Source organism: Saccopteryx bilineata, chromosome 10 (assembly GCF_036850765.1).
Source record: "Saccopteryx bilineata isolate mSacBil1 chromosome 10, mSacBil1_pri_phased_curated, whole genome shotgun sequence".
NCBI classification, from domain to species: domain Eukaryota; kingdom Metazoa; phylum Chordata; class Mammalia; order Chiroptera; family Emballonuridae; genus Saccopteryx; species Saccopteryx bilineata.
Genome location: NC_089499.1, coordinates 9,781,595 through 9,807,928, shown reverse-complemented (window position 1 = coordinate 9,807,928; position 26,334 = coordinate 9,781,595). Strand labels below are relative to the sequence as shown.

Genomic DNA, 26,334 nt, shown 5'->3' with positions numbered 1-26,334 from the left:
AGGCCTGCCCAGACATCTGTCAATGTCGTCTTGCTTCATTACTGAGAACGCCCCTCCCCCATTCTTATTTGTCTCACAGGGACATCTGGAAGCTTCCATTTGTACAGCCTGGCAGACCAAGACTTAGATCCCCCCCCCCATTTCCAAAGTAATACTTGTTCATAGTTTTTAAAAACATACAGATAAGAAAATTAAAAGGGAAAACCCCACTTTTGATTTAGGACCCAAGGAGAACTACTCGCATTTGAAGCGTATTCTTCTAGTCTTTTCTGTGTACACAGTAAGCTAAAAACACTTTTTAAAATCTATAGCTCCATTAAAAAATGCTAAGACGCTTCTAGACTATTTATTGGTCCACAGTGGGATCCGTTTATATCTAGGGAGGGAGGTGCTCCAGGCCTCTGTCGGGCACTCCCCTCAGGGGCTGGCCCAGCGTCCCTCTTCTCCAACCCCACTCGCTCCCATTTCTGTTTGAGAGAAAACCCGAGGTGGCGGGTCAACCCCTTCCATGTTCTTCCACGCCAGGGACCCCCTCTCACCAGGACCCTGAGCACCTTACTCCCTGTGGCCAAATCCAAAGGTGACTTTTAGCCCTCTACCCCCACGGTCTGCTCCAAGATCTGGGTCCCCCGCCTGCCACTTTCCCACAGCAGTCTGTTCCCCCTGAGGCTCTGCCTTTCCCCTTCTCTTGAGAACCTGCCCACCCGGACCCTGGTGCTCCCGGGGCTCCACCACTCCCCCCCACACCCTCCCCCATCACCTCCCGGTGAGGAGAGAGAGGTGGGCCGAGTCCCCCCACAGTCTCCCCCCATCACCTCCCGGTGAGGAGAGAGAGGTGGGCTGAGTCCCCCCCACACACAGTCTCCCCCATCACCTCCTGGTGAGGAGAGAGGTGGGCTGAGTTCCCCCCCCACAGTGTCTCCCCCCATCACCTCCCGGTGAGGAGAGAGAGGTGGGCCGAGTCCCCCCACAGTGTCTCCCCCCATCACCTCCCAGTGAGGAGAGAGAGGTGGGCCGAGTCCCCCCCGCCACAGCCTCCCCCATCACCTCCTGGTGAGGAGAGAAGTGGGCTGAGTCCCCCCCACACACACAGTCTCCCCCTATGACCTCCCGGTGAGGAGAGAGAGGTGGGCCGAGTCCCCCCCCACAGTGTCTCCCCCCATCACCTCCCGGTAAGGAGAGAGAGATGGGCTGAGTCCCCCCCCACAGTGTCTCCCCCCATCACCTCCCAGTGAGGAGAGAGAGGTGGGCCGAGTCCCCCCACAGTGTCTCCCCCATCACCTCCCGGTGAGGAGAGAGAGGTGGGCCGAGTCCCCCCACACACACACAGTCTCCCCCCATCACCTCCCGGTGAGGAGAGAGAGGTGGGCTGAGTCCCCCCACAGTGTCTCCCCCATCACCTCCCGGTGAGGAGAGAGAGGTGGGCCGAGTCCCCCCACAGTGTCTCCCCCCATCACCTCCCGGTGAGGAGAGAGAGGTGGGCCGAGTCCCCCCCCACACACACAGTCTCCCCCTATCACCTCCCGGTGAGGAGAGAGAGGTGGGCCGAGTCCCCCCACAGTGTCTCCCCCCATCACCTCCCGGTGAGGAGAGAGAGGTGGGCCGAGTCCCCCCACACACACAGTCTCCCCCCATCACCTCCCGGTGAGGAGAGAGAGGTGGGCTGAGTCCCCCCCCACACACACAGTCTCCCCCCATCACCTCCCGGTGAGGAGAGAGAGGTGGGCCGAGTCCCCCCACAGTGTCTCCCCCCATCACCTCCCGGTGAGGAGAGAGAGGTGGGCCGAGTCCCCCCCCCACAGTGTCTCCCCCCATCACCTCCCGGTGAGGAGAGAGAGGTGGGCCGAGTCCCCCCCCCCACAGTGTCTCCCCCCATCACCTCCCGGTGAGGAGAGAGAGGTGGGCTGAGTCCCCCCCCACACACACAGTCTCCCCCCATCACCTCCCGGTGAGGAGAGAGAGGTGGGCCGAGTCCCCCCCCCACAGTGTCTCCCCCCCATCACCTCCCGGTGAGGAGAGAGAGGTGGGCCGAGTCCCCCCACAGTGTCTCCCCCCATCACCTCCCGGTGAGGAGAGAGAGGTGGGCCGAGTCCCCCCACACACACACAGTCTCCCCCCATCACCTCCCGGTGAGGAGAGAGAGGTGGGCTGAGTCCCCCCACACACACACAGTCTCCCCCCATCACCTCCCGGTGAGGAGAGAGAGGTGGGCCGAGTCCCCCCACAGTGTCTCCCCCCATCACCTCCCGGTGAGGAGAGAGAGGTGGGCCGAGTCCCCCCCCCCCAAACAGTGTCTCCCCCTATGACCTCCCGGTGAGGAGAGAGAGGTGGGCCGAGTCCCCCCCCCACAGTCTCCCCCCATCATCTCCCGGTGAGGAGAGAGAGGTGGGCTGAGTCCCCCCCCCACAGTCTCCCCCCATCATCTCCCGGTGAGGAGAGAGAGGTGGGCTGAGTCCCCCCACACACACACAGTCTCCCCCCATCACCTCCCGGTGAGGAGAGAGAGGTGGGCCGAGTCCCCCCACAGTGTCTCCCCCCATCACCTCCCGGTGAGGAGAGAGAGGTGGGCCGAGTCCCCCCCCCCAAACAGTGTCTCCCCCTATGACCTTCCGGTGAGGAGAGAGAGGTGGGCCGAGTCCCCCCCCCACAGTCTCCCCCCATCATCTCCCGGTGAGGAGAGAGAGGTGGGCCGAGTCCCCCCCCCACAGTCTCCCCCCATCATCTCCCGGTGAGGAGAGAGAGGTGGGCTGAGTCCCCCCCCCACAGTCTCCCCCCATCATCTCCCGGTGAGGGGAGAGAGGTGGGCTGAGTCCCCCCACACACACACAGTCTCCCCCCATCACCTCCCGGTGAGGAGAGAGAGGTGGGCCGAGTCCCCCCACAGTGTCTCCCCCCATCACCTCCCGGTGAGGAGAGAGAGGTGGGCCGAGTCCCCCCCCCCAAACAGTGTCTCCCCCTATGACCTCCCGGTGAGGAGAGAGAGGTGGGCCGAGTCCCCCCCCACAGTCTCCCCCCATCACCTCCTGGTGAGGAGAGAGAGGTGGGCCGAGTCCCCCCCCCACAGTCTCCCCCCATCATCTCCCGGTGAGGAGAGAGAGGTGGGCTGAGTCCCCCCCCCACAGTCTCCCCCCATCATCTCCCGGTGAGGAGAGAGAGGTGGGCCGAGTCCCCCCCCCACAGTCTCCCCCCATCATCTCCCGGTGAGGAGAGAGAGGTGGGCCGAGTCCCCCCCCCACAGTCTCCCCCCATCATCTCCCGGTGAGGAGAGAGAGGTGGGCTGAGTCCCCCCCCACACAGTCTCCCCCCATCATCTCCCGGTGAGGAGAGAGAGGTGGGCCGAGTCCCGCCCCCCACAGTCTCCCCCCATCACCTCCCGGTGAGGAGAGAGAGGTGGGCTGAGTCCCCCCCCCACAGTCTCCCCCCATCATCTCCCGGTGAGGAGAGAGAGGTGGGCTGAGACAAGGGGTTGAGTCCAGGTGGTCCAGGCAGTGGAACCACTCTAGACTTCTAAATAGTTGAAGTGTTTCCGGAACACGAGAGCTCCTTTGATGACATTACACAACCTCGGAGCGGGCAAGGAGGGCACCTGACATCAAACACCAGTCTGACTGTGGTCCTGACCACACTCGTGCCAGCTCCAGGCCAGCCCAGCTGCCGAGAGGCGCCGGCCCCACCCCTCTGTCCGTCTGTGCCCTGTCCTCTCGACAGGACTACCCATTTATCCCATGTCTCAAATGGGAGTCTCACCTGCGAGGGGGTTGCTCACATATCTGTGCCATTTCCCTCTCCCCTTTTCTGCTCAAGGTCAGTGGACCCATTTACCAAGTGACTGCTAAACTGCCCAGAAAGTATGGTGGCAGCAGGCATTTCAAAGCTGGAAGTGGCCCAGTAACTATTTTGCGGAGACTGTAAGACCTGTTTTTTGTTTGTTTTTACTGGTAATATTAACAAAACCAAAACGACATGCAGTGTATACATTGTCATACATTGTTTATAACCTTAGGGTGTAACTGTTTCAGAAAGTAATAGGCAACATGGATTCTTGAGACATAAAACATTAGGATCCTGCTAGGGAACCCACAATCCCGCAGAGGCGTCTTTCTAAACACAGACTCCAGCCCTAACCCATCGCCCTCTGTGGGAGCTGGGCTCCCAGCCCTGCTCCCGGGAAGAGCAGGGGCCGCGGGGTGCTGCCACCACCACTCATGGCTCTCACAGTGGCAGGGGGCTACCATGGCTCTCATTTGGGATGGAAGCCGAGCAGTACCCCACAGTGAGGATCACCTTCCTGCCTCCAACTGCAAGGGGCCAGGCTGAGGAGGCCTGGAGCCCATGTGGGGGCAAAAGAACACACACACGCGAGGGCAGCAGGAACGCCAGGGCAGAAGCCCCCTTCCACGCACACCCTTCCTCACCCCATCCCAGCCCACCCCACATCCAGGATGTTCCCTGATTCACATGCCTTCTAGAAACCAGTGACCCCTACACTCCAGTCTGATCAGCCTCTCCAGCAGCCCGAGACCTGGCCATCTACTGCCCACCTGGATCTGCACTTACATGGAGTATAGACATGGTTTGGCCAGAACAAAAGCCTAGATCTCTCTTTCAAAATCTATTCTCCCCAGACTCCCCGTTCAATAAATGGCACCGACAGTCAATCCTCCCCGTGGCTCAAGCCGCGAGTCTGGAAGGCACTCTTGGATACCTTTCTGTCTGCTCTTGTGAATGGCAGTTCTCAGACCTGGCTGACGTGAGGGACTCTCGGGAGCTTTAAAACATCCCAATACCCAGGGCCCGGTCTCTGACCAATTAAAGTAGACCCTCTGGGGGCGGGGCCCAGGCATCCATACTTTTTAAAAGCTCCCTAAGGGATTCTAATGTGCAGCCAGGCTTGAGAATTAGTGGCTTAAAGTCTCCTCCAAACCCAGCAGCTTCTCTCCTGTTCCTCTGCTCCCCCACCCTGGTTTGAGCCACATGTCCTGCACAGACACTGCAATACCTCCCCTCCCATCTTCCTTTCACTTGTCCCCACCCAGACCCCTATCCCAAGCACAGAATCTGTCACATCCCGCCTGGAGACATAAAACATTAGGATCCTGCTAGGGAACTCAATCCTGCAGAGGCGGCTTTCTAAACACAGACTCCAGCCCTAACCCATCGCCCTTTGTGGGAGGAGCAGGGGCTGCAGGGTGCTGCCACTCACGGCTCTCACAGTGGCAGGGGGCCACCGTGGCTCTCACTCAGGTGTTGGCGTGGGCATCACCTCCTCCATCACAGGGATAGTCCCATTTCTTAATGCAGATGTCTTCGCACTGCATTCAGAATACAGACCAGCGTTCTCGGGAAGCCCACAGGCCTGCAAGATTGGGCTTCTGCAGCCCTCTCCACCTTGTCTGGCCCTCCTGCTCCTACTCCATGCTCCTGTCACCCTGTTCTTAGTCCTATTTCACTTTCTTTTTTTTTTAATTAAGTGAGAGGTGGGGAGGCAGAAAGACAGACTCCCTACATGCACCCTGACCGGGATCCATCCAGCAAGCTCCCCTATGGGGTGATGCTCTGCCCATCTGGGGCTGTTGTTCTGTTGCTCGGCAACCAAGCTATTTTAACCCCTGACGCCAGCCCATGGCACCAGGCTGGGCCAACTTGCTTAAATGAGCCATGGCTGCGGGAGGAGGGAAAGGGGAGAGAATGAGAGAGAGAGAGAGAGAGAGAGAGAGAGAGAGAGAGAGAAAGAAGGGGGAGGGCCCAGATGGTTGCTTCTCCTGTGTGCCCTGACTGGCAGTCAACCATTTCACTTTAAAAAATTAAAAAAAATTTTTTTTTATTGATTTTAGACAGAGAAAGGGAGAGAGAGACAGGAACATTAATTTGGTCCTGCATGTGCCCTGATCGGGGATGAACTCTGTGCTTTGGGACAATGCCCAAACCAACTGAGCTATCCGGCCAGGGATAGTCCCATTTCTTAAACATGTGCCTACTTCTGGGCCTTTGTACCTCCTCTCCTCTTCCTGCAAAGCTCTGCCCTTAGATCTTCATTTGCCCGACTTGCAACTTCATGTCACTCAAGTCTCAGCTCAAATGGTACCACTTTGGAGAGACATTCATGACTACCTTGATCTAAAGCCCTTTACCCCGTAAGCCCACCACGTCACCCCCATTACACTGTCTCATTGTCTTTACAGCACTCATCACTCTGAAATCACCTCCTTCAACCACATTGCTGCTGCCTGACCCCGACGTGAGGACGTGAGGCTCAGGAGGGCAGGAGTTTGGGTCTGTCTGGCTCACGGCTATACCCACTGCTCAGAATGGAACCTCTCCATGGAAATCTCTCACTCAGTAAACACGCCACTCACTGTATTCCCTCCTCAGTGCCCCCGCGTTCCTCCTCCTGTCCCCAGAGTGATCCTAGTGAACTGACAATCTAATCTCTCACTCCTTCGTCTAACATCCTCAGGGGCTCCAACACCTGCCCTACTTCTTGGGCACTGCGCCCACACTGCTGACCAGACCCACACGCCTCCCAAGTCCCCAGCCTTCCAACCACATATGGTCGCCTAGAGGAGCCACACTCCTGCACCCCTGGGTCTCTGTGCAGGCTGCCCGCTCTGGCTGGGGTGTTGTCCATGTTTCCCCGCCCCAGCTCATACACACTGCTCTGATGAGAACTGGCGTGGGCATCACCTCCATCAAGCAGCCACCCCTGCCTAGACTGGTTAATGTCCCCTCTCTTGTTCTTGCGCAGCAACCTGTGCTTCCTTTTGCCCAGCCTTGATCACACAGGTTAGCTTCTCTAGACAGAGGGGATCCTGAAGGCAGCAACAGTGCCTGGGACCTAACAGAAACTAAATTATAAGGTGAGCAAAATAATACCTTTTAGTCCTGTATCCCCAATAGCAAGGGCATCATAAACACTTCTGAACAAACCCTTCACTTGTGCCAATATGACAAGCTGAGGCTGCTGGGAAAACTCCTTCATACCCTTGTGCTTTGGGACACTTCCGATTCTAACCACGTAGTTCATTTCTTTCAGGTGATGGCTGCTCAGTGACCCCATAAGTGGCCCCAGCCTGCCGGTGTGCCATCTCCCCAGGCACGTGCACGAGAGGAGGCGCTGTCTGGGCCGGCTGCTGACATGTAATTGAGCTGGGAAAGCCGCGTTCCCTTGGGACAGTTAACAATCCACCACCTGAACCAGCAAGAAATGCAGCCCCTTAAGGGAACTAGCTCAGGACCTGGTGTCCTGACTAAGCCTTCCCTGAGGCTCACAGAATGGAAATCTGTGTGACCACTGCCACTGTCATTAGGAGTACTTTCCCCTTCATTTAAACACACTCGTCCCAAGTACTGGAACACTTAAGACATAGGAGGTCTTTATCAAATAACACAGTCTCTTGCTTTTCCATACATGATGAACAGAAACTTGAGGCCCTGGCCGGTTGGCTCAGGGGTAGAGCGTCGGCCTGGCGTGCGGGGGACCCGGATTTGATTCCCGGCCAGGGCACATAGGAGAAGCGCCCATTTGCTTCTCCACCCCCACCCCCTCCTTCCTCTCTGTCTCTCTCTTCCTCTCCCGCAGCCAAGGCTCCATTGGAGCAAAGATGGCCCGGGCGCTGGGGATGGCTCCTTGGCCTCTGCCCCAGGCGCTAGAGTGGCTCTGGTCGCAGCAGAGCGACGCCCCGCAGGGGCAGAGCATCGCCCCCTGGTGGGCATGCCGGGTGGATCCCGGTTGGGCACATGCGGGAGTCTGTCTGACTGTCTCTCCCCATTTCCAGCTTCAGAAAAATACAAAACAAACAAACAAACAAAAAAACCCAGGGTACTTGATATCCAACAGCCAGTGCACAGCTCAGTATACGTAGCTAAGTCACTGGGTAGAACACCACCGCTTGGCCCACTGATATTCACCAGGAGGCACTTGCTGCGGCCTGAAACAGGCTTGTCCAGCTTTTCAGGGAAAGATGAGCTTTGCCCAGAGTGAAGGCCATTTCTGTGCAGGTTCCTGGAATCGAATATGGCTTTCATTTCAAACCCACCAAGCTCCCGTCCTGTCTCTGCTGCAAAGCCCTGTCCTGACCCACCCCCAGCATGCTTTGTGCCCCTTACCCGGCCCCAGCTTTACTGTTATCTGACTGCCCCTTCCTAACTAGAGGCCAGCCTTCCCCTGGACACCCCACAGGTTCCATCAGTGCACACGCCAACGTGCAGGTGGTCTCATCCACCCGACAGGCAGGCTGCGGCACAGACGGTGTTTCCTGCCCGGCCCCGGCCCCGGCCCCCTCGTCTCCACATTCCCGAGGTCAGAGGGAACATGCAGGCTGTGGCCATGGCAGGGCCAGAGGAGGAGAGTGGGCGGTCAAAACAAGCCCAGACATACTCACGGGGTCCGTCAGCATGGCCCGGCAGTGGGAGGCCAGGGCCAAGAAGGCCAGCAGGTTGAAGAGAACTCCATTGATGACGCTGTACACGTAGTCTCGGGATGGAATCAGCATGACAAAAAGGACCACAAACTCCGCGTAGAGGACCAGAAACCAGGTGACAATAGCACAGGCGATGCCACAACCGTCGCGGATAAACCACATGGTTCCCCCAGGACCAGGGTAGGGAGGCGGGACGCACTTCTCTGGCTGCAGGTATTCTGGCTTCCGCTCAATGTCTCGGAAGTGGTGGGTGGGGATGAGCATCATAAGCTATTCTGTCCATACTGGCATCTGGAAGAGAGAAGACCCAGACAGTCTTGTCACCAAACATTTAAAAAAATGGCCTTTTCAACATGAGCAGGAGTATCTATGCGTGAACCGCCTGCAGAAAAGCTGCGTAAACCTTCTGTTCATTTAAAATGTAAGGTCTCTCCCTTACTCCTGAGCACTAACTTAGCCTTTGTGAATCGGGGCCACCTTGCCAAAGTGTTCACGGGACAGATAACAGAAGGGAGCCTTCAAAGGGCAAAGGCCTCGTCCAAGGTCCACCAGAGCTGCGGCAGCTCGGAGGCAGACCAGAGCCGGGTCTCCTCGTCCAAGGTCCGCCAGAGCTGCGGCAGCTCGGAGGCAGACCAGAGCCGGGTCTCCTCGTCCAAGGTCCGCCAGAGCTGCGGCAGCTCGGAGGCAGACCAGAGCCGGGTCTCCTCGTCCAAGGTCCGCCAGAGCTGCGGCAGCTCGGAGGCAGACCAGAGCCGGGTCTCCTCGTCCGCTCGGGATCTGCTGGGAGGCAGTGAGGGTCTCAGGACGTGTGTTCAGATGGGGACCTAAAAGACAAAGGATGGGGGAGCACCGGGCCCTGGGAAACTGTCTGCGGCAGGAACACCACTGCCTCTACACCAGGGACAAGCCCAGAGCCCAATGTTGCGGCCGCCCGGGGTTAACAGGGTGAGTAGAGGGAAGTAAGTAGTGTCACCCATGGTTAGCGTTAAGCTGTGACCATTTTAAGACACTAACTTACTTACTATACTTTGTTAGCCGGTGATAATGGCCAGTCACTAGAACGGGGACCTTCTGAAATGAGCCAGGCTTTTCAGCCCTATGGACAAACTGGTTCCTCCTCCAGGGACGAGAGATTGGGGGTCTGTTCTACTTGTGGGTGATGGGGCAACGTGTGGGAATGCTGAGCAGTGAGTCCAAGGATGCTCTCCACCACCTGGCTTTTGCCTCCTCGCCTGTGAAGACAACACATTCCCGCCCCGGCCACCTCCTCACAGGGTGCCGTGAGCGTCGGGGGAGTTGGCACTACTCGTGATGGACACTGTGGACCCGGACACCCCGTGCAGGGCACAGCCTGCGTGCACATGCTCGCTCTAGGGAAGACGTCCCTTCCTGCAGAAACAAGCGCCGAGCCGCACGCGCTTCCTCCCTGACGGCCAAGGGTCTCTGGAAGCAGAGCTGAGATGACTGGGATCAGTCACTACGGTCTGTCTGTCTGTCTGTCTGTCCGCAGCATACTCTGCGAGGCACAGCAGTACGGAGTGCCCCCCCTGCCATTTCTTTATCTTAAAGTCTGTGGCCCGTTGTATCCCTAACCCGGTTTCAGTTAGAAACTGGGAAGATTCCAGCTCACCTCCAGATGTAGGTGCCACAGAAAGGCCACCGTAGCACAGTCTACAGCACAGGAAGAGACATCCTGGTCTACTGAAAACTCAGGTCGCCTCACAGTCACTCACGCACAGTGCTGGCTACGGGTGTTTCCAGGGCAAGCGTTCAAGGGTGTGAAGGACACCTTTACCCTTCCACCCACTTTTCCTTCTCCCTCCACTGCCCTCAACAGAGAGAAAGCGCATGTGGACTGAGGACAGCACAGTCCCGACAAGGAAGGTGTGTCCAGAGAGCCGAGAGGACAGCGCAGCTACTGCTACTCAAAATGACATTCTAGAGTCAAAAGTCGCACATACTGACAATGTAGGAATAGGGCAGGCCTCTTTCCCAGGGTGGCAGAGAATGAACGGTTCAAAGGCAGCTGAATGTGTCCTGTGTAACTAACTGTCCAAAGAAACATTGACTCAACAAATACACAGTGACCATCACATGCTGGGTACACTGTGTTGGGGGCCAGGGAACGAGAAGTCACACACAGATAGAATCACCATCCCAAGCAGAGGAAAAGCGGTGGTTCCCAATGTTCACTGAACAGAATATTCTAACAGAGCAACCTGTGCTCTCCAGAACACAGTGGCAATTAGTGTTGCCAGTGGCAACCCAGAGGCTTTAAAAGGTGCAGGGATGCCTTCTGAAGCACCAAACAGGACAGCAGGAGATCACAGACCTTGACCTGTGCCCCGCAAATTCTAAACTCTGTGCAACCCAAACCATACAAACAAAAGGTGAAGTCCACAAAGTTCCCCAATGATTCAAAAGCTGACCAAAGCTCAACATTTCCACAACCTCCAGATGCAACCATTCTCTTGGTTTTTCCTGCTGCCATACAGATTTGTGTGTATGTCACCCATGTTCTCACAAGCGCTATTTAAGCTCTAGACCAATACCGTGTTACTAGACCACAGCTATACCACTGGATTACATACTGTCTGTGTCCGCCGCTGCATTGTAACAGAAGAGCTCAGTATTCTGACGGAGCTGAATGACCAGCCAGGCTCCAGTTTTACTCTCTGGCACAGAAGTCTGCTGAGCCCTGGTTGAGGTAGTTGTTAACCACCAAATACAAGGTGGGGTAACAAGTAGGTTTACAGTGGTTTGTATGGAAAATAACACAATCATTAATAAATAATAATACAAGAATAAAGTCTGTGTTTCAGGTACTCACGACTGTAAACATACTTCTATCCCACCCTTTAAATGAGATCCATCCCAAGTCCTGCCTTCCTGCCAACCAGCTCAGGGAAGATGACCAGCTGGTGACCAGCTCACATCACCCTCCCCACCCACCCCAGTAGCAGCAAAATCTCCTGTCACCTGCAGCCTGAGGGGCGTCTCATCATAACCTGTGTGCCCCATCAAACTGGTCTTCAATGATCACAGTGTGATTTTCAGAAATGGAGGATCACTGAAAACAAAAGTCAGAGCAATGCTCGTTTAGATACTTCCAGTGATTAAATTATTCTATGTATTCAGAAGCGGATGGCTGCATCCTATCCTGACAGTTATTCATTCTGGATTGCAGACATGGCGATGGCTTGACCTAACCAGTCATATTTCATACGTGTGGTTTTACTAAGTAACAGGCCCTCCACATGAGTAAATCTCCCAGGTAACTGGCTACTTCCCGTCTTAAAATCCCCATCCAATTCTTTGGAAGTATTTAGAGTCATTATCAGGAACATCAATTACTGGAGTGTATTGGTAACTATGCCCTCAGGGGGTTCCGGATTCACTGGGCTGCCACCTCACACCAGCTGGCCTGTTCAGACTATTATAATTGCAGCTTCCTCCTCCATTCCTGGATGCCCTCCTTTCTGGGTCGACAGTTACCAATCCTCCCAACATACCCTCTATTTAGTTACTGTTGCTAATTGGCTGTGGGCTGGAAAAACAAATAAACCAAAATCTTGTTAGGCTTGTTTGTAAAAGAAGGGGACTTGTTTTAGGCAGCAGGCCTTTAGGGAACAGCCGCTACATCCTCCCACCATTCAGCCGCTGTGGGCTGGACGCCCTGCCTTTTGTTAGCCCAGCCTGGCACATAGTCGCCACTTACTATGTGTGTTCGTTATACAAATGCGTGAATACAATGCAGGAGCTCTGTGATTCCAGGCCCATCTCGTGAAGGCTTTTCTGTTTACTTCCGGGGCTGTGGCCATATTCCGGATGGTAGACGTGCACCAGGTAGGGCCAAGAAGTGGGCAGACCTGTGACTCTTACTCAGGTAACCAAAATGTTCCACCTTGAACAATGTGGGACCAAAGCACGTACAGCAGAGTTCTGTTTTCCCAATACCTGTCACTGGTGAGTGAGAACCCGTGGTCAGGGACAGCACCCAGCCACGGGCACACCTGGCAGAGCCGGACGCTACACTGAGACACACATTCCACCCACACCCTAGAATTTCAAAATACCCCAATCAAAACCAATCAAGGCACACTGCTTTCAAAAAGTGTACTTAACCCTCAGGCTCCTAAAGGCAACAGAGTAGCTGTCTAACAAGGATTTGTTTAAGCTGGCCAGCCCAAAATCTGAGAACTGTGGGGGGAAGCCCACCTTGAAACAGACTGCATACATTCCCTTCACTCTGCGCCTAACAACAACAGAAAAGGCAAACAGTCGCCTCTTTTCCTCTCCTGTTTTGAATTAGGAAGCTGCAATCCTTGGGCTGAGGAGTGGCTCTTTGCCAGTGACCTGCTTCCCACGAGTCCTCGCTCAGAAATGGTTGCCCAGGCCTCTGGGCAGCCACACGAGGAGCTGGTGTGTCCGAGACCCCTCAGGACCACTCCTGCCAGCCACTCACAGACCCTCAGAGGGGCAGCCTCCTCCAGGCCCCCCTCCCTGCCCCTTGCCCTGTTTGCTCTCTAACGTGTCTTACTTCCGTTCAATCTGACTCAAGAAGACATTCATGAAGCAACCACCCAAGGCAAGGAATTGTGTAGAGGGCTCACACCAGGGATCAGGGACAGCAATGTGTGTGCTGTCCTGCTCTGGCCGCCTCTCCTCTCCTGGCTCCCAGTCCGGTAAGACCAGTCTTGCTGCTCTTTCCCTGCACTAAACTGCAAGTCCCATCTGTTTAGATTTGTGGCCTGCTACCTGGCATGAGTGTGCTCAAGTCAGTACTTCTTGAGTGAGTGGATATGTAACTCAGACAGACACACCCCACAATACTGCTAGTACACAGATTTCTAATGACAGCACAACAGAGAGGCAAACAGTAGCCCCAAAATAAACAAGCCCCTACCCACAAAACCCAGAGGTGAGATAAACAGACTTGTTGGGGGGCCAGGCCTTCTGAAGGGGCAGGATCTCGGCAGGGCCCGGAGCCAGGCGCAGCGGCCTGCTGAGACAGAGGCAGGACAGTGAGCGAACTGGCAGGGAGGTGGAGGTGCTGGGGGCAGGCGCTGGCTGTGCAGGCCCGTGTGAAACATCTGTACACAGACTAGTTCCAAAAGGACTTTAATCTTTACACCCATTTTTGCTGAATGAACCACGAATCACCATGTTTGAAATGTTTCATACAAAAAAACAGAACGAGTCACTAAACTTTTTCCCAAAGGTGTGGTCCAAAGGAAAGGTGCCTTATCTTCTGCGTCACACTGTGCCAGCAACCAGGGTGCCGAGACAGGCACAGCTCCACGGCCTCTTCTACAAGAGCTCTACCAAATTAGCATTCTCTCTCCCTCTTGCCTCCTGTGTGTCAGACTCAACCTCCAACAAAACACTTTAAAATGTTGCACCTTGGAACTGAACTGATACACATTCAAGTTCGTTGAAGGAACCAGGAAATGGGAAGTTAAACCTGCCTGCTTGCCTTACAACTGCCACCGTCCTGTAAATCTCACTCGTGCACACACCCAGGCTCCTAACACGGGGCCTTCCTCTCAGAGAAGAGGCTGGGCTATGGGCGGGTTATGAGCTCCTACATTTACTACGACGGGCTAGCTGACCACCTCCCAGCTTTCTAGAAGTATTAAAAAAATACATACCCACATATGACACAATATGTGACACAAACTTAGGGACCAGTAGAAATTACCATCCGTTTGGGCAACACATTCTACTTTCCCTTTTTATGAATGTGTTTTGTCATACGTTGCAACAATAAGAAAAATTAATAAGACAACTTTAAAACAAGCCCCCGCATAAGGTTAACTGGTAAAAAATATCCCTAGCTGAGTCAGAATTTTAGAGTGGGAGGGAACCTTGAAGACCATCTAGTGGATTGTAGTCAAACTCTTGTTTCACAGAAGAGAAAATCCAAGTCCATTAGAGATTTGGTCTAGACAAACATGCAGTGCTGTCTGCGGGAATGGAGATGGACCCCGACATGTACGGACACTCCACTGCGGACTCCCACCAAGCAGCTATTTTCATTCTTACAGCCCAGCACCGAAGCTCCGGTCCCTCACTGCACAGGGAGAAGGAGTGGGGTGCAGAGGTTTCAGTCACGATGCTGAAAGGCATACAGTGAGGGAGCGGAGGGGGTTCAGACCAGCTCTGCCGGTCACCAGGGACCACATCTGAGCGCGGCTGCCGCTGCTGCAGCTTTCCTTCGCTAGAGGGAGGGGAGGGATGACGGAACAGGAAACACGAGTTGTTTCCCACTCCCTCGCACCTGAGAAGTCACCTCAGTTTAGCTGTCTTCATCTCTAATGTGAGCAGGAAGGACTAGATCTCTAAGCTGTGACTCTTTTCCAAAAACCCAAGCAGTGGACTAAGCAGACTTTCTTTCCACTCGCTACTGGGAGTGTCTATAATGTCCATTCTTTTTATTTTTTTATTTTTTTATTTTTTCTTTTTTTGTGTGTGTGTGTGACAGAAACAGAGAGTCAGAGAGAGGGACAGACAGACAGGAAGGGAGTGAGATGAGAAGCATCAATTCTTCGTTGCGGCTCCTTAGTTGTTCATTGATTGCTTTCTCATATGTGCCTTGATGCCTTGACTGGGGGGCTACAGCAGACTGAATGACCCCTTGCTCAAGCCAGCGACCTTGGGTCCAAGCTGGTGAGCCTTGCTCAAACCAGATGAGCCCGAGCTCAAGCTGGTGACCTCGGGGTCTCGAACCTGGGTCCTCTGCATCTCAGTCCGACGCTCTATCCACTGCGCCACCGCCTGGTCAGGCTATAATGCCCATTCTTGAAAAATAAAAATATAAAGGGCATTTTCCTTCCATGTGTCATTTTACTTCCGTCCATTGTCTCTTTAATGCACCATATTTCCGTTAGGCTAGCTCCCCCCTTCCAAACACAGGTCCAGTCTGTTCTACAGACGGGTAAAACATAAAGCTCGAGGAGTCAACTGATCTTCCATAAAATGCAGAGCGAGGCCACCCACTTCCTCGCTAGGTCTAACGGCTGGTCTCTACTAGCTGCTTCTGCTGCCATCCCCGGCGCTCGCTCACCCTTCCAGGCCGTCTGCACACCAGCGGGGAAAGTCTTGTCAAGGCAATGATATACTCCTGATCTAGTTACCCAATTAGTATTCAGGCGCATGATCCCCTGTGACACTGAACTGTCTTCTGGCCTCTGTCAGGGTCGGTTCCAAGATGGGCATTTTGCTTGGCTGCTGCCACAGTGCGGGGCATGCTGAATGCAAGGGTGGAGCCCCGACGTCCTGAACGTTACCACCTGCCAGCCACGGGGCTGCCTGCTAGACACACCTCATCCTGTCTGGTCCTCATGTCTACTGTCTTACAGGTATAAACCCCGAGCTTCCCACCCCCTTTAGAGAAGAGGGAATTGAGGCATGGAAAGGTCTGCCCGAGTTCATACTTCTAGGAAACCGTGCAACGGGATACACTCCCAAGCTCGCTCTTGTTTCAGAGCTTGCTTTTAACTTACTCACTATACCTGTTAATTTGCCCAATAATTAGAAACAGAAGAGGAAGGAGTGCTGATGTGTCCACCAGTGACCTTGGGATACTTCCAGTTCGGCTCTCTCATCTGCGCATGGCTGCAGAGATGGCACTATCGGGTGGGCCACACGCAGCGGCACTCACAGGCCCTGGGCCTGAACTTACACATTTTGTGCTCTAAGGTGGGGCCCTGGCTGAACACCCGCCAGCATTTAGGAGACTGATCCTGATGTAACCCAGGAAGCAGGAGGGCTGTGCTTTAGCCAGGGGTCACCCTAAGACAGTCTCTAAAATCTTCTTCCGCTGGAGAACATTGCTTTTTCCAAGAAAAAGCCCACCCATGCTAGGCAGAGACCAGCCAGCAAAGGTTCCCACCTTCGGGTGTTAAAAGTGGCACCCAGCCCCACATTGTGCCACGTGCAGACATGCAGCCACTGTGACATCACCCAGGCAAAAGCTTGTGTGTAATTTATTATTTTTTTTAGGGATTAAAAGCAAAAGTGCTTGGAAGGATCAGAAAGAAGAGCTAGAGAAGAGAATGAGAAAACCAGTTATTGTAACTGTACCAGGTTTCAAGAAGGGATGCTACTCAAACAACCAATGGATCAAAGAAGAAATTAAAGAGGAAATCAAAAAGTTTCTTGAAACAAACTAAATGGAAACACAATACACCAGAAATGTGGGATGCATGCAGCAAAAACAGCTAAGAGAGGCATTCTCTAAGAGACATTCTCTATGAATGGTTCATTCTCTAAGAGACATTCATAGCAATAAACTCCTAAACTAGGAAGAAAGATTCCAAATAACCTAAGGAACTTGAAGAAGAACAAACTGAGCCCAAAGTTAGGAGAAGAAAGGAAGTAATAAAGATTTGGGAAGAAATATGTAAATAAAATAGAGAACAAAAGAAATAAAAAAGAAACAAAATTTGCCCCAGCCGGGAAGCTCAGTTGGTAGAGCTTCCTCCCAATATGCCAAGGTTGTGGGTTTGACCCCCAGTCAGAGCACATGCAAAAGTTAACCAGTGAATGTGTAGATGAGTGGAACAACAGATCAGTGTTTTTCTCTCTCCCTCCCTCTCTCTCTCTCAAGTTAATAAATAAAACTTAAGAAAAAAGAAAAGATTAACAAAACTGCAAACCCTTAGACTATCAAGAAAAAAAGAGAAGGGACCCAGAACAAAATTATAAATGAAAAAGGGGATATTACAATGAATAACAGGCTCATAAGAGGCTACTATGAACAACATAGATCCAAATTTTCTGTAAATACTAGCAAACTGAATTCAGCAACATATTAAATGCGTCATACACCATGACCAAGTGGGATTTATCCCTGAGATTCAAGGGATGGTTCAACATACACAAATCAATCAATATGATATATCAACAGAATAAAGAAAAGAATCATATAGCATCTCATTAGATACAGAAAAAGTACTTGACAAAATTCAACATCCATTTGTGATAAAAAAAAAAATCTTAACAAATTAGGCAGAGAAGGAACATATCTCCACATAATAAAAATCATATATTACAAGCCCACAGCTAACTTCATACTCAGTGGCAAAATGCTGAAAGATTTTCCTCCAAGGTCAGGAACAAGACAAGGGTGCCCACTCTCACTACTCCTATTCAACACAGTACTAAAACTTCCAGCTAAAGCAATCCAGTAAGGAAAGAAAAAAAAGGTAGCAGAACTAGAAAGGAAGAAGTAAAACTGTTTCTTCACAGATGACATGATTTTATACATAGAAAATACTAGAGACTCAACCAGAAAACTGTTAGATCTAATCAACGAAATCAGTAAAGTTGCAGGATACAAAGTAAACACATAAAAACCAGTAGTGTTTTTATACAGTAATAAATTTTCTGAAAAATAAATGAAAAAAATTGATCCCATTTATAATAGCATCAAAAACAATAAAATACTTAGAAATAAGTTTAAAGAGGTGAAAGATCTCTACTCTGAAAACTACAAGATATTGATGAAAGAAATTAAGGATACAAATAAATGAAGAGGTATCCCACATTCATGGGTTGGAAGACTTAATATTGTTAAAAAGTCAATACTATCAAAACCCTTTGATAGACTCAATGCAATCTCTATGAAGATTTCAATAGCATTTTTTACACAAGTAGGAAACACAGTCCTAAAATTTATATGAACCCACAAAAGACCCCGGATAGACAAATCCTGAGAAAGAAAAACAAAGTAGGAGTCATCACATTTCCTGATTTCAAGCTATACTATAAAGCTATAGCTATCAAAATAGTATGGTACTGGCATAAAAACAGACAAATAGATCCATGGAACAGAATCAAAAGCTCAGAAATAAACCCAAGCATATTTGGTTAACTAATATATATTTGACAAGGGAGCCAAGAATAGTCAATGGAAAAAAGACTCTTTTCAATAAATGGTGCTAGGACAATTGGATAGTCACATATAAAAGAATGAAACTTAACCCATACCTTACACCACTCACAAAAATTAACTCAAACTGGATTAAAGACATATGGAAGACCTCAAACCATAAAGCTCCTAGAAGAAAACACAGAAATAAAGTTCTGGGACATGCACCTTAACAATGATTTTTTTGGATGTAATACCTAAATCACAAGAAACAAAATAAAAAATAATAAGATTACATCAAACTAAAAAGATTCTGCACAGTAAAAGAAACCATCAAGAAAGAGAAAAGGTGCCTGACCAGGTGGTGGCACAGTGGATAGAGCATCAGACTGGGATGCAGAGGACCCAGGTTCGAGACCCCGAGGTCGCCAGCTTAAGCGCGGGCTCATCTGGCTTGAGCAAAAAGCTTACCAGCTTGGACCCAAGGTCACTGGCTTGAGCAAGGGGTTACTTGGTCTGCTGAAGACCTACGGTCAAGGCACATATGGAAAGCAATCAATGAACAACTAAAGTGTTGCAACAAAAAACTGATGATTGATGCTTCTCATCTCTCTCCATTCTTGTCTGTCTGTCCCTGTCTATCCCTCTCTCTGACTCTCTCTCTGTCCCTGTAAAAAAAAAAAAAGAGAGAGAGAGAAAAGGCAACTGAAGAAATGGGAAAAATATTTGTAAACCATATGTGATAAAGGATTAAAATCCAAAATATATGAAGAACTCAAAAAACTCATACAACTCAATAACAAAAAAACAACCAATTAAAAATGGCCAAACGACTTTGATATTTATCCAAGGAAGATATATGAAAGGCCAAGAGGCACTGAGAACGATGCTCAACTTGACTAGTCCTAAGAGAAATGCAAATTAAAGCCACAATGAGATATCACTTCACGCCACTTAGAATGGCCATCATCGACCCTGGCCAGCTGGCTCAGTGGACAGTGTCAGCTCAGCGTGCGGACATCCTGGGTTCGATCCCAGGTCAGGGCACACAGAAGAAGTGACCATCTGCTTCCCTTCCCCTCCCTCTCCTCTCTTGCTCATCCCTTCTCGCAGCCAGTGGCTCAACTGGTTCAAGTGTCTGCCCTGGGCACTGAGGACAGCTTGGTTGAATCAAGCATTGGCCCTAGACAGGAGTTGCCAGGTGGATCCTGGCCAGGGTGCACGTGGGAGTTTTGTCTGTCTCCCCTCCTCTCACTTAAAAAATAAAATAAAAAAGAATGGCCATCATCAAAGAGATGAACAAATGTTGGTGTTGATACAGAGAAAAGAGAACCCTCGTACACTGCTGGTGGGACTGTCAATTGGTGCAGCCACTATGGAAAACTGTATGGAAGATCCTCAAAGAGTTAAAAATAGAACTACCATATGATCCAGCAACACCACTTCTGGGTGTAGATAGCCAAAGGAAGTGAAAACACTAACTTGAATAGACAGCTGCAGCCCCATGTTCATAGCAGCATTATTTATAATAGCCAAGACATGAAACAACCTGTCTATGGCTGGATGAATGGATCAAGAAGTGGTCACACACACACACACACACACACACTGCAATGTCATTCAGCCATAAAAAGTGAGGAAATCTTACTATTTGAAACAATATGCCTGACCTGTGGTAGTGCAGTGGATAAGGCGTCCACACGGAATGCTGAGGTCGTTAGTTCGAAACCCTGAGCTTGCCTGGTCAAGGCACGTATGGCAAGCAACCAATGGAGAACCAAATGAAGCAACTACGAGTGATACTTCTCATTGCCCCCCCACCTCTTCTCTTTGTAAAATCAATAAATAAAATCTTAAAAAAAAAAGGAAACATGAATGGAACTTGAAGGCATTATGCTAAATGAAATATGTCAGAGAAAGATAAATCATATATAATCTCACTTTTATGTGGCATCTTAAAAAAACAAGCCCAAATGCATAGAAAAAGAGATCAGACTTATTGTTAGCTACATATATTGAGAGTAAACTGTGTGTCCTTCTCACAAGGAAAAAACTTTTCACCTTTTTTCTTGATATTATATGTATATGAGGAGATGGATGTTAGCTGAACCTATTGTGGTAATCATTGCACAATATATGTAAATCAAACTCTCATGCTGTACACCTTACACTTGTACAGTGACGTATGTCAATTATTTCCTAGTAAAACTGGAAAAAAGGGGGTAGGGGTTGAGCCAGTTCACTTCCTGGTCCCTGCTGATCCCACTACCCCCGGCACTGAAGGTTGCAAGCGCAGAGCCTCCGGAGGAGCCAGGGACACAAGGCTTAGTGTGCTCATGAGGCCTGTCAGCGGGCTCTGAAGACATGTGGGAGGCTAGAGCCAAACAAAATAAAACCAGTGGGGAGTCAAGAGACCAAAATTCCCCTCCAGGTCCTGCTGGTCATTAACCTCATGATTTCGAGCAAGACAGCTCCGCTCTCTGGGCCTCAGCGCCTCACCTATAAAATAGGAGGCAAGACTGAGCTGACCGCTCAATTCCCTTCTTCAGGGCTGAGGTTCTGATTCCCCTGTTCTCTGGAACAAATTCCACATTTCCTTTGTTAATTTCTTGGATTTTTATATTTTTGTGAAAAGCATCCCTTGGCCCTGGCCGGTTGGCTCAATGGTAGAGCGTTGGCCTGGTGAGCATAAGTCCCGGGTTCGATTCCCGGCCAGGGCACACAGGAGAAGCGCCTATCTGCTTCTCCACCCCTCCCCCCCTCCTTCCTCTCTGTGTCTATCTTCCCCTCCCGCAGCCGAGGCTCCATTGGAGCAAAGATGGCCCGGGCGCTGGGGATGGCTCCTTGGCCTCTGCCCCAGGCGCTGGAGTGGCTCTGGTCGCAACAGAGCGATGCCCCGGAGGGGTAGAGCATAGCCCCCTGGTGGACAGAGCATAGCCCCCTGGTGGGTGTGCCGGGTGGATCCCGGTAGGGCGCATGCGGGAGTCTGTCTGACTGTCTCTCCCCGTTTCCAGCTTCAGGGGAAAAAAAAAAAATCCCTTAAGTTCTTTTCCCCACTCTTCGTTAATATTCAAAAAGAAGCCCACCAATAAGTGTTAGCAATTTTTCTGAATGTGTTCAGTTTTTTTAATCAAATATGCCATTCCTTTTGTTCACTCATTTATTCTTTTCAGAGCGGAAAAAGCACTATCAAGATACATTACATATTATAAAGTGGTAAAAGAGAGAAGCCTTAAATCCAAACTGAAACACAACCATTTTTCAGGGCTTAAATATTTGTCTATCCAGGATCTAAGTTTTACTACCTGGGAAGATATACATTTTAGGGTAAAATGAGGCTTAGAGAGGTTAACTGATTTGCTCCAGGTCACAAAGCAAGTTACTGACAAAGTCCAGACCACTGGAATAGATGCCTACCTCCTTCCACAACAGATCCTTATCCTCCCAACCAACCTGCTTTTCTAGGTTCCCTGCTACTATTCCCTGGCTTAGAAATGCACACCCTGCATATAACAAAGTTAAAACATCGCAATGGGACTGTACTTGCCCCATTAGGCCCGTGTTCCTAAGGTGAAAAATAGGATCCCACCCAAAGCTATTCCAACCCCACTGACCCTGCAGAGGATATATTCATGTCTTAGGCACGGAGAAAAGTCTAGGGTTCAATGGTCAGGTCTCCACGTACCAGGAAGGTTACAGTCTGGAGGCGGCTATGGAAAGAAGGGAGTTTCCCTGGCACTTCCTGAATGAAGGCCTGTTAGGTGGGGCATGCAAACGTCGCCTTCTCACCTTCACAGTTCACAGCGCCTTCAGAACTGGGACAATCTGGCCATTTGTCTATGGAAATCTGCTTCCAAAGAAGAAGTATCCACACATCACTCCCCTATTTCTACTTCAGAGTGTGTTACTTTCTGTGGCTATCAGGGTGTGTGTATGTGTTTAAATATTCCCAGATTTGCTACTCAGGATACGTGAGTGGCCCCCTCTTCTCACACATGCCCTAATGAAAGATACAGGAAGCACCCTGGCAAAATGAAACACACTTGTGAAGAAGACCCTTCCGCTAAACAAGAGTACGCTTTACCCATGTATGTATGTCTATCAATTTTTCTATCATTGTAATCATAAGTTATCATTCCTAGAACAGCAAAACACAGACCTGCTGGCTAGACTAGGTCAGGTTATTTATACTGAATATTCTTCCTTTTTTATAGATTTTTATTTATTCATTTGAGAGAGAGAGAAAGGGGAGAGGAGCAAAAAGCATCAACTCCCACATGTGCCTTGACCAGGCAAGACCAGGGTTTCGAACTGGTGACCTCAGTGTTCCAGGTCGACACTATATCCACTGTGCCACCACAGGTCAGGCCTATACTGAATATTCTTTAAAGACAAGGTACAGGCAGGACAAATGTAAAGTGTTTAAAGGAAACAGATCTATATAGAAAACAGTAGCTCGCTTTAGCTTTTCTGGGGCGCTAGGCTGATCATGAAAATGCAAAGGAAGCCGTGGCCGGATGGTTCAGTTGGTTAGAGCATCATCCGGAAGCACAGAGGCTGCAGGTTCGATCCAAGGTCAGGGCACACACAGGAACAGATTGATGTTCCTGTTTGTCTGTCTATCTGTCTCTCTCTCTCTTGCTAAAGTCAATAAATAAAAAGACAATGCAAAGGAAAAAGATCTAAAATTTGGCTACCTCTTATACTGGGAATGAAATGTTCATTCCTCTGCTGGGCTTTTCAGAGCGCTCTGTAACTTCAGCACCACGGACTCAGCACTGCACTGAAGCCCCTCTGTCTCTGGCTTTTCCTGCTTTCCTGACCCGAGAGTGGGAGGGACAGACTCACTCCATCTCTTGAAGGTCCCTGCGGCCTGCTAGCGTCTAGCAGCAGCCCTTTACCGCTTGCTCTCGATGCCAGGCCTGCACAATTAGCACCTTATTATAGGGTGGCCTCTTGTCTAATTACAAGCCGCAATTGAGCCCGTGATTGTCTTGTTCATGCACTAGTTCAAGTGCCTGGGCTCTCCAGCTATAATAAATCCTAAACTCCCTCCAGATAGGCATATATTTTCAATTTATCTCTTCCGACCCACGAGAACACGGGACTCCTGGCCAAGCAAACACACACTTCCTGCTTGTTTGAAGAGCCGCTAGGTGTCTATTCCGGGTGTAAGGCACAGGTTGGAATCTGCATCTCCACACCTATCTCAAACTTCTGTACCAGAGCCAATGGCCCTCTCTCTCTGCTGTGGAGGGCCCTCCTCAGCTCCTTTTGAGTTAAGCTCTACTCAGCTTGTATGTAACCTTTCCCTTATCTAAAAGAGTTAGACATAGGAATTCCCCATGAACACCACGTTGTACTTTCCTCTAAAAGTATGATTCAAGGACTAGACGTTTATGTTTGAACAGACTCCTTGCTTTTGGAATGAAAACTGACTATAGCTTATAGTGCGGTTGCCAATTCCATGACAAACCCAGGCCTCCCTCACCGACTACTCTGGGGAATGAAACAGGGCCCGGAGGGAGACTGCACTAGGGGCGGTTAGGTGTACAAGTAGGGGAGCCAGCTTCTTGATTTTCTGGCTAACACATTCTTTAAATTCCTTCAGTAAACCAAAAAAAGAACTATGAATTGACAGATTTTAAAAATGTCTAATGCATTATCGCAACAGATGTCCTGACTGCATTGAAGTAGAATGATCAGTGAAGGTGTCGTTGTTTTAGTAGAGAATTTAAAATGACCCTTCTGCCGTTTCCACCCCTCACACCTACCTAGCCTAACGTGTCAGACATCATTCGTATTATTTAGCAAATACTGCCAACCCTTCTCCATCGAGGAACCTTTAGTCAGCTGTCAGGAGAACAGTGCAAAGAAGATGTTCTATGTTTTTAAAGACTCATTGAAAACTTTTTATCTAAAGATAACTTCATGATGTCCAAACTCAGACTTTGCTTTCTGTCTCTTTTCTGATCTTTCCATTTGCTTCCACTTTTGAAATCTTCAATCCGCTTAGATATCCTACCTACTAAAATTCCACATCCAAGGACTCTCCTTCCTAAGCAATCTCTAGCATAAAATACCATTTGTAGTAGCCGCAGTCCCTTGTTATCCCATCACGGAGTTCCTCACATGGAACCCAGGTATCCGAACACATCCAAAGGTGCCCCTGTATGACTGCAGGTAGGGCCCCTGTGCTTTCAGTAGGAAGGGAACCCTCCGGCTCCACCTTTCCCGATTCCCCTGGAGGGCAAAGTCCAATCCTCCGAGATGTCTTCCTTGTAGGCGCACCTGTAGAAAACTACGTAGAGACATAAGAAACAACTAATGTCTAGTCTACTAAGAAGTGATCATCTGTTTTGGGAACTCAGCAGTTTAGTGCTTAAGAACGTGGGAGGGTTTTTCTTCTCCGTACCTTCCTCAGACCCACCTCCCTAATCCACTGTGCTCATGAGTGCCACCATCACGGGTCTTAACCACCACGTTCTGTGGCGAGGTTGGCCCTGGAGCCTTCCCTTCTACCTGGGGAGCTTCTCTGGGCAGAGGTTGTGCTTTACTTGTCTTAGCGTTCCAAAGCTAGCAAAGTCCATCCGCTGTAAGCTCCCAATAGTTATCGTGACACTGGATTGAAGATACTATCTGCGAAACACCAAAACATTCTTTGGATAATCTGGTTTTAAGAACAAGAAAGTTTCTCAAAAATGGAATATCTGCAAAAATCACCAGCTCCCCTCTCTGCTTCACTCACTTCTGGTTAACTTTCCTGCATTTATCTACATGGATCCTTTTCTTCTTCTTTTTTAAATTTTTTCTCTACTGATTTTTAGAGAGGGGAGAAACAGAGAGACATAGTTGAGTGAGAGGGGAGAAGCGGGAAACATCAACTAGTAGCAGCTGCTTCCCCGTATATGCCTTGACCAGCAAAGTCCCGGGTTTGGAAGCCTCCACATCAGTGTTCCAGGTCGAGGCTTTACCCACTGTGCCACCACAGGTCAGGCCACATGGCTCCTTTAAAATCTGTACCATACTCTCCCTGTCGGCCCTGCCTTAATGGAGTCCTTCAGTGACCCCATATTCACCTTGCAGGTATCCTTTCTGGATATCCAACACCCACAGTCCTATACGGCCACCACCTGGGCTGGCCACTGCTCCCAGGGACCACCCCAACAAGCCAGGACGTCCAGCCACCCAGGGAAGCGTTGGGGACGCCTGGGCACTGCGCCCCTTGCCAGTGCCGGTTACCAAAACTCTGCACCCTCCTCTTTTTGGGATAATGCTCTGGCGACGACCCGGGACAAGGGGATCCTGGGTCAGCGTCGGGTAAGGCGCATAGAGAGAGAGCGGGGAACGGGAGGGGAGAATCCCTGGGTGAAGTGAGGACGCCTCGGGACTCACTCCTGGCCCGGACACTTCCCACCAAGCACAACCCAAAGACGGCTTCATCGCCTCTTCCTTTCAACCACCCCAGGGACCTGGGAAATGCAGGACCCGGGCAGGGGTGCTGGTAGGGGCGAGCGAGGGGCCAATCACGAGCCCGCCTCCCCTCCCTAGGGGTCTCTCTCTCGGCCTCTCTCACGCACGACTGGAGACTTCGCACACACGCGCGCGCACGACCTAACACTTCTACTCCAGTTCTGGGCAATCGGCACCGCGCGCCTCGCCCACTGCGAGTTCTCCGGCTCCGTTCCCGGGCCGCACCTCTCGCTTCAGCCCAGCTTTTCCACCCAAGCCCGGTTCCGCCTCGCAACTGACCGTGAAGTCGGAGGCAGTGCCCCAGTCCCAGGCCCCTAGCGAGGCTCCCGCCGCAGCCGCCGTCGCCTCCCTCTGCAGTCCCCGACCAGGGACCCGGCCTCGGGCTGCGGCGATGGCTCCCGGCCACGAGCCGCCGCGGCTCCCTGGACTCGTCCAGACACCCGGCGGCGCACAGGAGAAGCCCATCGGGCTCCCGGCAGTGGCGGTGGCGCCTACAGGAGCGGCTGTCGCTCGGGCTGATGACGTGCGGGCGCGGGGCGGGGGGGCGGGGACGACGCAGCCTGATGA

At 51.1% G+C, this 26,334-nt stretch overlaps 1 protein-coding gene across 3 annotated transcripts in view; it reads right to left on the bottom strand.

Annotated features, from left to right (window-relative positions):
- Window positions 1-26,281, bottom strand: part of ZDHHC3 (zinc finger DHHC-type palmitoyltransferase 3) — a 53,556-nt gene extending 27,275 nt beyond the window's left edge. For all 3 annotated transcript variants that reach the window (XM_066245364.1, XM_066245361.1, XM_066245363.1), the window contains exons 1-2: window positions 26,047-26,281; window positions 8,382-8,711 (exon numbers count right to left, since the gene is read on the bottom strand). In XM_066245364.1, coding sequence (XP_066101461.1) covers window positions 8,382-8,687 — 306 coding nt within the window. In that variant the 5' untranslated portion in view covers window positions 8,688-8,711; window positions 26,047-26,281. The remainder of the gene's footprint in view (window positions 1-8,381; window positions 8,712-26,046) is intronic.
- Window positions 26,282-26,334: the final 53 nt, after the last annotated feature.